Source organism: Montipora foliosa, chromosome 14 (genome assembly GCF_036669935.1).
Source record: "Montipora foliosa isolate CH-2021 chromosome 14, ASM3666993v2, whole genome shotgun sequence".
Taxonomy (NCBI): Eukaryota; Metazoa; Cnidaria; class Anthozoa; order Scleractinia; family Acroporidae; genus Montipora; species Montipora foliosa.
Window position 1 is genome coordinate 3,542,883 of NC_090882.1, and position 9,716 is coordinate 3,552,598.

General features: G+C 37.8%; 1 protein-coding gene across 9 annotated transcripts in view; it reads left to right on the forward strand.

Moving 5' to 3' along the window:
- Window positions 1-9,716, forward strand: part of LOC137985159 (uncharacterized) — a 49,819-nt gene that overhangs the window by 37,183 nt on the left and 2,920 nt on the right. For 6 of the 9 annotated variants that reach the window (XM_068832666.1, XM_068832665.1, XM_068832670.1 and 3 more), the window contains 8 exons: window positions 731-815; window positions 2,502-2,540; window positions 3,868-3,992; window positions 4,533-4,818; window positions 6,787-6,900; window positions 7,781-7,887; window positions 8,835-8,997; window positions 9,662-9,716. The exon at window positions 9,662-9,716 is cut by the window's right edge and continues 20 nt beyond it. In XM_068832666.1, the coding sequence (XP_068688767.1) occupies window positions 8,860-8,997; window positions 9,662-9,716 (193 nt within the window). In that variant the 5' untranslated portion in view covers window positions 731-815; window positions 2,502-2,540; window positions 3,868-3,992; ... (2 more) ...; window positions 7,781-7,887; window positions 8,835-8,859. Of the gene's footprint in view, window positions 1-140; window positions 816-2,501; window positions 2,541-3,867; window positions 3,993-4,532; window positions 4,819-6,182; window positions 6,358-6,786; window positions 6,901-7,780; window positions 7,888-8,834; window positions 8,998-9,661 lie in introns of those variants that run through there. The other 3 variants (XM_068832667.1, XM_068832673.1, XM_068832669.1) reach the window with 3 other exon arrangements.

The window sequence follows — 9,716 nt, forward strand, 5'->3', positions numbered from 1 at the left end:
CATTAGTATTAGAAAAGCACTTAAATTTGGAATTGCTTTTTTCACTCTCAAATTTTTCGGCACAGCCATTTTGAATAAATTTGCCAAATTGTTATAATACAAAAATTCTCTGTAAATATGTTACATCACATTTATTCAAGATAGCCAGGCGCAAAGAGATTGAATAAAAGGGGGAAAATATTGATTGCCTTCAAACGAAGCTGAAGTAAATGTGATTATTCAACTAATGTAAGGTCAGTGGAAATTGCTTAAAGGTCAGGGAGAAGTCAGGGAATGGTTTTTGTTACTGATGCGTGGCAACCCTGGAAAATTAGTCTATTGGCGTTTGCTTCTTCCGTACAATAATTTAGGAAAGAAAGAAGTTTGGTCCACTGGATTGGAACATCAAGCAACATGCAACAACCTTCCCATTCTCTTAACAAGCTATTATTTTTGCATTTACAAAATGCAACCTCCTATTAAAGTTCGCTACATGGCAGGATTTTGGTGGTAACAGAAGTAGCATTGCGTGACCACTGGATAGTATGGGGAGGAGTCTTGCGTGACGAGCCTTAAAACTGCAATGTGATTAAGGAAAGGTGTAGTCTAAAATTCAGGCTTGGAAAGGTGCTGCTGCCCATAGCAATTACAAAACGAGTCGGAAACAATGATTTTTTTATTTGGTTTTATTTTATTTTATTTTGCTCAAATTACAGTTTTACTAAGCAACAGTTTTGCTTTATGTTCATAGGTTTCAGGTCATCTCATTGGGTCAAGGTCAGGGGCCTGTGGACAAGAAAATGAGGACCAATGAAACTAAAACACGAGACTCATATGTGAGTTTGTTTTTGTTTTTGTTTTTGTTTTGTTTTGTTTTGTTTTGTTTTGTTTTGTTTTGTTTTTTTTTTTTTGTTTTTTTTTTTGTGTGTTTTTTTTTTTGTTTGTGGGGGGGGGGCCGCGCCCCCCGCAACACATGCCAAACAGAAGCTGACAGACTCCTTGAGACACTAATCCTCTTCACATACAGTACATGTAGCAAAAATATCTTGTTAGCTTGACTTGATCTCTACTTTGGATCAGTCCTAAATGATTGACATGCTTGTCACCTGTCATTTTTTCATCAATGTACCTTCATTGCTTACGTTGGCAAGAACAAAGCCTGGCAAGTAAGAGGGCAACCATTTGTAGAGCTTTTATCCAATTTTTCCTTGCTGTTAGAATATAACCAAGTCAGCCAGCTCCCAAAGGAATTGCAACATTTCAATTTGCGTCATGTTTTAGAGGCTCATGATCCCAAGTGGTTTTTTCATTTCTCTTTACTGCCTTTAGCACAAGCTATTGATTTGTGCATCGTTCATGCATAGAATTCAGTTTGTAGGCTTGTTTCGCCTAGAATGAACTTTTTATGATAATATTAGCAATAGTGGTTTGTTGGTTTCCATTTTGTTTTTATTTCTTTTTCTGGATTGCTATAGGGTTAGAGTTAGGGTTAGGGCTAGGGGATTATCCAGTCTCTCCTCCCATCCTACTTGCCCAGCTCCTTATCCGATTCCGGCTGTAAAAAGATGCAAAATGTTGCGAAGGAGCAAGAAAATGAGGACAGAGATCCCCTTCCCCCAGTTTCTCCTCATGTCAATGCTCACTCACAATTCAGCCTCTTTTGAAACTGGTTTCAACAATTTGACAGAATGTCTTATTAGAAGGATCAACTTTACAAAACTGTTTTAACGACAATTTTATGGTACCATAAGAAACACCTATAATTGCTGAACAAAATGTACTTAATTAATTACCATGGCAACAAAAGAACCATCTAAAAATGCCCTTACTTCGTGTTTAAGTGCTTATATCTCAAAAACAAACTTGGTGACCCCCATTTTTTTTCGCTGAAGAGTGATAAGCAGGCTAAGATGAAACTCTCTGTAAACTTCAAAAAAAAAATTCTCTGAAGAGGATTCAGAGCCACCTTAGCATTTTCCAGTTTTGAAGGTGGCTATGAGTCTGCTCCAGAGAATTTGTTCTTTAAACTTTGCAAAGAGTTTTATTTTAATCACTCTCCAGCAATAAAAAAAAATGTGGTCACTGAGTTCGTTTTTGAGATATACGCATCGAAAGACAAAATATAGGGTGTTTTCAGACAGCTCTGTTGTTGCCATGGTAACGTATTATGACACATTAATGAGTGCATCTTCAGGGTTGCTATGGTCAGGGAAAAACAGAATTTTTCAAGGTCGGGGAAACTCTTTTGTATTGTCAAAGTCAGAGAATTTTATTTTTGGCAAGCAGTTCACAAGATTTTGTGCACAAAATCCTGTGAAAGGCGCAAAGAGATTGAATAAAAGGGGGAAAATATTGATGGCCTTCAAACGAAGCTGAAGTAAATGTGATTATTCAACTAATTTAAGGTCAGTGGAAATTGCTTAGAGGTCAGGGAGAAGTCAGGGAATGGTTTTTGTTACTGATGAGTGGCAACCCTGAAAAATTAGTCTATTGGCATTTGCTTCTTCCATACAATAATTTAGGAAAGAAAGAAGTTTGGTCCACTGGATTGGAACATCAAGGTAAGAATTAAGCGTATAAGGAACAACCTCGCAGCAAAGGGTTTTTCAATTTTGTGTTTAACTCAAACCAACAAGTTTCTGTTATGGTAAATACACTTCCTGGTATATTGGTGTATACATTTCCTGGTATACTGGTGTAGAAATTTCCTGGTATATTACATCAGTTGATCAATGCAGACATAGAAAAGATTTTTGAGACAAAAAGATGTGAACTCTTGTTCTTTGGCCATCATAGCTTGATTATAAATAAAACACAAACAGCAGCAATAATTTTGGTAAACCAATGCATTTTATAAAGACTAATGGCATTTCATATGCTACGAAACATACATTTTCAAAGTAACAATAACGATGTTGGAAAACTACTTGCACATCTATACTTATGTAGTATATGGTCTGGAACTGAGATTAAGAAAAGTGGAATCTTTACCATTGAGCTGCTAGAACTCGCTGGAGAGCTAGGTTGCTGGAGACTTAGACCTGGGTAGAGCATCTGACCAGTGTTACAACAGTTGTAGGTTTGAATCCTTCCTAGAAATATGATTTTTCACTTGTCTTTTCGTCGTTGCCAAGCAACTTGTATTCCAGCCCTCTCACGGGCCCATTACACCTTTCCATCATTTCATGTAGGTGTGACCTAGATATTGTACAACGTCAATTTCTCATGATTACCCAACAAAGAAATCTATGGTACTAGGTAGGAGAATGAACATTTCTATCATGGGAATCATCAATGAAAGGGTTGAGCATCCGACTGTTGTTATGGAGGGTCGTAGGTTTAATTCCTGCCAACTGACTCTGATTTTTCAGTTGGCCCTTCACCCATTGCCAAGCAACACATCCTATCCTACTAACGGGTGCATTACACCTTTCCATCATATCATGTATTTGTGTGAACTGAGGTGCATGACTTTGTTGAGCCCACAGACCAGTGGGACATATTGTCTATTCAGGACCTAGATGAACAACCTACTGTAGCTCTCCAGTGAGTTGTAGTAGCTTAATGGGTTGAGCATCTGACCAGTGTTATGGAGATCGTAGGTTCAATTCCTGCCCAGGACTCTGATCTTTCAGTTGTCCTTTTGCCTGTTGCCAAGCAACTTGTATTCTAAGATCACACCTCTTAAGCTGCTGGTAATCTTCATTCTCAATACTTCTCTAACTAATATTTCATTGAAATTGTGGAGAGAGTTAACATACCAATCACTCCTGTAGGTCATAAAGGGTTTAAAAAATAAGATCAGTTTTCTTAATCTTGGTTCCAGACCCCTTAATAAAATATGTTGGTTTACAATGTTTATGACTGCTGTTTGTGTTTTATTTTTAGACCATAAGATTTTGTGGATGTTGGTGTAGTCATGTGGTCGTTTGATTGGCACATTCTACTGGGAGCCTCTCTTTTTCAATAATTTGGTTTGTCACCAATTTTAACGTGAGCCTACACTCCAACAGGTAAGAAAGAGTCTGTCTTGGAAATAAATTAATTAAAATCTGGGGGGACAAACAAAGTGTATTATGGTATTTTTCGAAGTGACCCATTGTAATTATACAAAAGCTCCTCAATTCAGAACAGTAGGGCAATCGTAACACATTGACACCAAAAAAGTATCGGGGGTTTTTAACAAACAGGGCCTAGTTCTGCTTGGACAGGTAACCTAGACGAAGATCTACTTGCTGTTATCACTACTATACACCTTATTCCAAAATGGCCACCATTTTAGTTTTCTTTTGTTTCCATGCAAATTGACCCTTATGGCCTCGTTCAAGGTTAAATATTCTATGAAATTTTACATTTGAAAACAAGGCCATAAGGGCCAATATGCATGGAAACAAAAGAATACTAAAATGGCAGCGATTTTGGAATAAGGTGTATTCTTGTTATTCTTACTGAATGAGAATGAGAGAAATGTATACACCCGAAACACGGTCCATAGACGAAATGTTGAAGTGATCCTCGCAGTTACTTGGATTTTTTTGCAATTGTTGTTGCAGGCTGCTTCAACAGGATTCAAGCCCACGACATCTTCAATGCTGGTGCAATGCTCTACTAACTGAGCTATGAGGTCACACAGTTGAGAGCAAGGCAAATTGTTGGACTCCTTTGTTCCCATGAAAGGACTCAATGAATGGAACTGATTTGTTCTTCCTGTTACACTGTATGTTCATTAAACATTGCAAGTTAAATGGCTCGAATCGAGAGGGTGCTCTGGACAATTAAAAGATGTCTTTAGCAGAAGAACAGATTCTTTGGGATGCTCTCGCCTTTATCACTGTCCAGGTAAAAAGGTTTGTTTTATAAAATGGCAGTTGCAACTATTCTTGACCATAAAGGTGCAGTAACGGCACTGAGCAAGAATGGAACGGAACAGATTCAAGGATTTTTTTTGCTGAGAAACAGTGAGTTCTCGTCTGCGCGGTAACGCAAGCATGATTCCTTCACAGAACGCATGAAAGGTAACTGTTTCTTTTCAAAACGCATGTGAAGATTTTTGTCTGTTCTGTCCCGTTCTTGCTTTGTCGTGAAACATGCCTTAAGAGGCTCGAAACCAGTTTCAGCACTTTTAAGAAAACTTTACTATTTAGATTGATTGCATCTACACAACTGTTTAACGTGACAGCAATACTATGGAACCACATAAAACACCATTAATTGCTTAACAAGATAGGTTACAAACATGAGGTAACAGGTTACCATAGCAACAAAAGAGCCCCCTAAATTCACCCTATTTCTCATCTGTAAGCACTTATATCTCAAAAATGAACACGGCGACACCCAATTTTTATTGTTTGGAAAAGATTAGCAATACCAAGCTAAGATAAAATTCTCGGCTGCAAAGTTGAAAAAGTTCTCTGCTACCTTTACAATTGGAAAATAGTAAGGCTGCTCTGAATCCGTTCCAGAGAATTTTATTAACTTCTCAGAGGATTTCACCTTGTCTGGTAATCATTCCCCAGCAACAAAACTTGGAGTCACCGAGTTTGCTTTGATGTAGGCGTTTGAGGACAAAAGAAAAGGGTGTATTAGGATTGCTCGTTGGTTGCAGTGGTAACCTATAACGTCTCTTACCATAACATTTCTGTTACGTGAAACGGTGTTGTAGGGTCAATCCTTCAAATAAGACACTCCCTTAAAGGGAACCTCCACTAAAACAGGAATATATCTTTAAAATAGTTAACATAATGCTCTCAATCAAAATTGTTCGAACGTTTTCCAATGGAATCGTTTGTATCCAAAATAAATGAATTTCAAAAACGCTTGTTTTGGTTTTTAAATTTCTCGGGCGCCGCCATCTTGAATAATTGTGACGTGTGATGGTTGCCCTATTGTTTTAAAACAAAAGCTCTTTGTACAAATACAAAAGAGCAACCATAACACGTCGCAATTATTCAAGATGGCGGCGCCCAGGAAATTTGAAAACCAAAACAAGGGTTTTTGAAATTCATTTATTTCGGATACAAGTGATTCCATTAGAAAACGTCTGAACAATTTTGATTGTAAACATTATGTTAAATATTTTGAAGTTGCATTCTTGTTTTAGTGGAGGTTTCCTTTAAAATTGTTGAAACTGGAGCCCATTACCCGGAGCTTCCGTACATATTATACCTTTGAGTCAACCCTGTCCCATATCTTTTTATTTTTAGATCTGCCTGTTCCGGGTCTGCTGCATTGCAAAGTAATCAACGGCCGACCATAAGTCTCTTATGATTGGCTATGGTGCAAGCACCTGCAAATATCCCCCTGCGATGTGCTTCTAAAAATAAAAATATACGAGACAGGGTTGACCCAAAGGGCTCATATAGAAAATTGATGCTTCAGGTAATAGGCTCCTGACATTTGGTGCATTTTCATTTTGCTTTGAATAGAGGAACAATTTTTTTGTTGGAAATATATTTGGCAAGAAGACAACTGTAGTGTTGTAGGTCTTGGCATCACGAAAATGCAATCAGTCCTATTTTTCTCTTTGACTGTCGAATAAGAATGCGATACTCGCAGGGTATGTGAGTGGAACACGTCAAAAAACCTCGCAAGGATTGCGTCCTTGCGAGACAGGAAAAAAGAAAAGTGAGAGACTGCTTGCAGTATGGAATGTACGCAAGAAAGTTGGACAAGCTTTAAGACTGTTTTACAACTTTATTGGTATTTTTCAGTAACAACTGATCACGCACACTAAGCAAGATATTACTTGCATGGTTAAGAACTGGAATTTAGGGATTCACATCTTTAGTATATATTTGTTTTTCACAGGTCAGCTATGGAGGATGAGTTACAGATGCTTGGGATCAGTGGTGCCAGACAACCATTCTAGGAGGATTATTCTCGCCCAAGATTCTTAAAGACGGCACAAGTTTTCTAGATTAGGTGAGAACGTAAATTGAATTAATTTTCCGTTTAAAAGGTCCTTAGGCTTAACACTGAAGGACATATTCTGAAACGGCCTCCACCCCAATCATACAATTTCAACTTATTTAAATTTTCGGCCGCCATTTTGGAGCAGGGTCTATTGTGGGCTTTTGAAAACTCCTTTAAAAAGAGAGGGTATTTTCCTTAAGGCCCTTTTAAAATTACTTTTTCACATTTCTATCAGTATACACTACTATAGCTTTGTAGCAATGATATCAAGGAGGCTCAAACTAGTTTGAGTTCTTTCGACAAACTGTACTATTTTGAAGGATTGGATGTACTCAACTGTTTCACGAAACGGCAATGTTTGTTATGGCATTAGTATTAGAAAAGCACTTATTTGGAATTGCTTTTTGCGCTCTCAAATTTTTCGGCACAGCCATTTTGAAAAAATTTGCCAAATTGTTATAATACAAAAGTTCTCTTTAAATATGTTACATCACATTTATTCAAGATAGCCAGGCCTGAAATTTGGAAGTGAAAGTAAGTGTTTCTTCAAATCATTTTCTGTTAAAAACGTTTTCTTTGAAAAATTGCCAGCGAATTTTATTGTAAACATTATTTCCAGCTCTTTACGGTCACAAACTTAAGGCTGGTTTCAAGCACAAGCCACATTCAGTTACTAATTATGAAAAACGCTATAAACGCTTATGCTTGCGTCAGTAGTGACAACCAGCCTCAAATTATAGGATTAAAATTAATTGACTTGTTTGTAGACTTATTCCCAAACTTCTGCTTAAATTTCTGTCTTCAAGGTGAAATTACCTCTTGATATTGGAACATAGTAGGTTAATGTAGCACTGAATTGTGGATAATCCTTTTTGTATGGTGTCTCCAGGTATGCATTTCCCTCCTGAATATGATGAGTTCACAGAGTACAGGGATCATATTGCTGACGAGCCAGAAATATGTGGAGTGCATAACAATGCAAACATTGCTTTCCAGGTGAGAGGATATAACAGATTACTAAAATTTGTATCCCTTGGGTTGACAAGGTGTGTTGGCCACAAGGTAGGCTTGGCCACCATACAGAGATTCTAAAAGCTGAGCAGACGTTTCAAGACGTAGCATTTCCCATGTGAATTTGTTCTAAACCATCCAAAGCCTTAACTTTAGTTGGGTTTATTTCAGACACCATCCAGCTCTTTTCAATCTCTAATATAATTGAAATGGGTTTACATGTATATGGTAAATTAGCCACCAACACGTTTTGTAGTTTCATTGGTTCGGTATTGGATGCAACTTTATTGTGTGTAGAATTAGGCTTCCTTTTTTCTGTAATCGTTTCGTGCTGAGCCTTATTACCAGGCCTTGAAGTGGACTTAGTCTGATAGACCATTTTCAGATACGGCGGCCATTTTGATTTCTATTGTTTCGAAAGACATTACGGGATGCTCAGGGGGCAACTTAATATGTATTTGCCCCCTGGGGATCCCTTAATACATTGTAGCTCTTTGAAATCATAGAAATCAAAATGGCCGCCGTATCTGCAAAAAGGTAGAGGTAGTAGTAGTATTAAAGCTTTATTTAGCTACGCTAGCCACATTCAGCAATGATACAGCTGGTTTCTAAGTGGGGTGTAGGTAAAGACTTACTGAACATGAACAAGTCACAAGAATTTTTGAAAAAACGGTATATTTGGAAGCTGTGACTGGCTGAATGTGACTGGCTTTCTATCCAAACTGAAGTAAAGATGTAAGGTAACTTACACTGGCACAATACAATGTTTAAGCTGCTACAATACAAGCTTATCAGAGATGCCGAACTACCTTATCACTTTGAACTTGGATCTAGTTATTTTTACGTGTTAGCATTTATGAACACAGTGTTGTCATTAGATAGACTCGGATGTCTTAGTAAATAGTTAACTAATATGAATTTGGTATTTGCAGACTTGAGAAACTAATGCTCTGATAAATGCAGTGCTGGAGGTGCAACTGCCTTTTGGCTTGTGGAGGAAGCGGTAAAGCAGGCGTGTACAAGCTTGCTGAAAGCATCCTTTCTAAATTGCTCACTGCTCTTGAAATGGAGAAGGCAGATAAAGCTATGTTTGAGGTAAGATTGAGGGGTCGTGGGTCACAAGATCTTGGAAATGAATATGAGAGGACATGGTCACTCGTCCAGTGTAGAAAAAAGTGGAAGCTGATTTTGTAGGCTTTTTGTGGTTGTTAATATCGAGGGAGGGAGCTTTCTTATCGGTGATATATGTCAGTGTACATCCATTCAGAGTGTCGATGAATATACATGTGCTGGATGGTAAGGTAAAAGATGAACCCAAAATGGCCTAGTCCCCCATCAAGGTCAAAAAAGTGTCAATTTTTAAACTACGTTTTGTGGGAAAATAGGCCAAATCAGCTGCTGTAACTCAATGTTGTACCCAATTCAAACCCTTTAAGAACAAAACGTTTTGTTTCGTGGATTTCTTTATCATTTTAAATGCTAATGTACATTATAATGCAAAATGCAATCCACAAAGAATCTTAACCTTTGGAGATTTGGATTGGGTACAACATTGAGTGAGTCAAGTTGATCTATTGTTTACTTTTCTGATGCTGATGGGGACAAACTTAATACCAGATTCTTACTCTTAAGTAATGGACTCTTGTGAACAGGAATGTTGCAGGATGGAAAAATGATTTCATGCTGAATTGAATAGTTCATACAAGTATTGAGGAGGATGAAGATTGACGAATATCTGACCAAATTTTCTTTTTACCAGGGTTCCCCCCGTGTGGTCCAATGCAGCCTATCCTTCACTCTGGTCAAAGACTTGC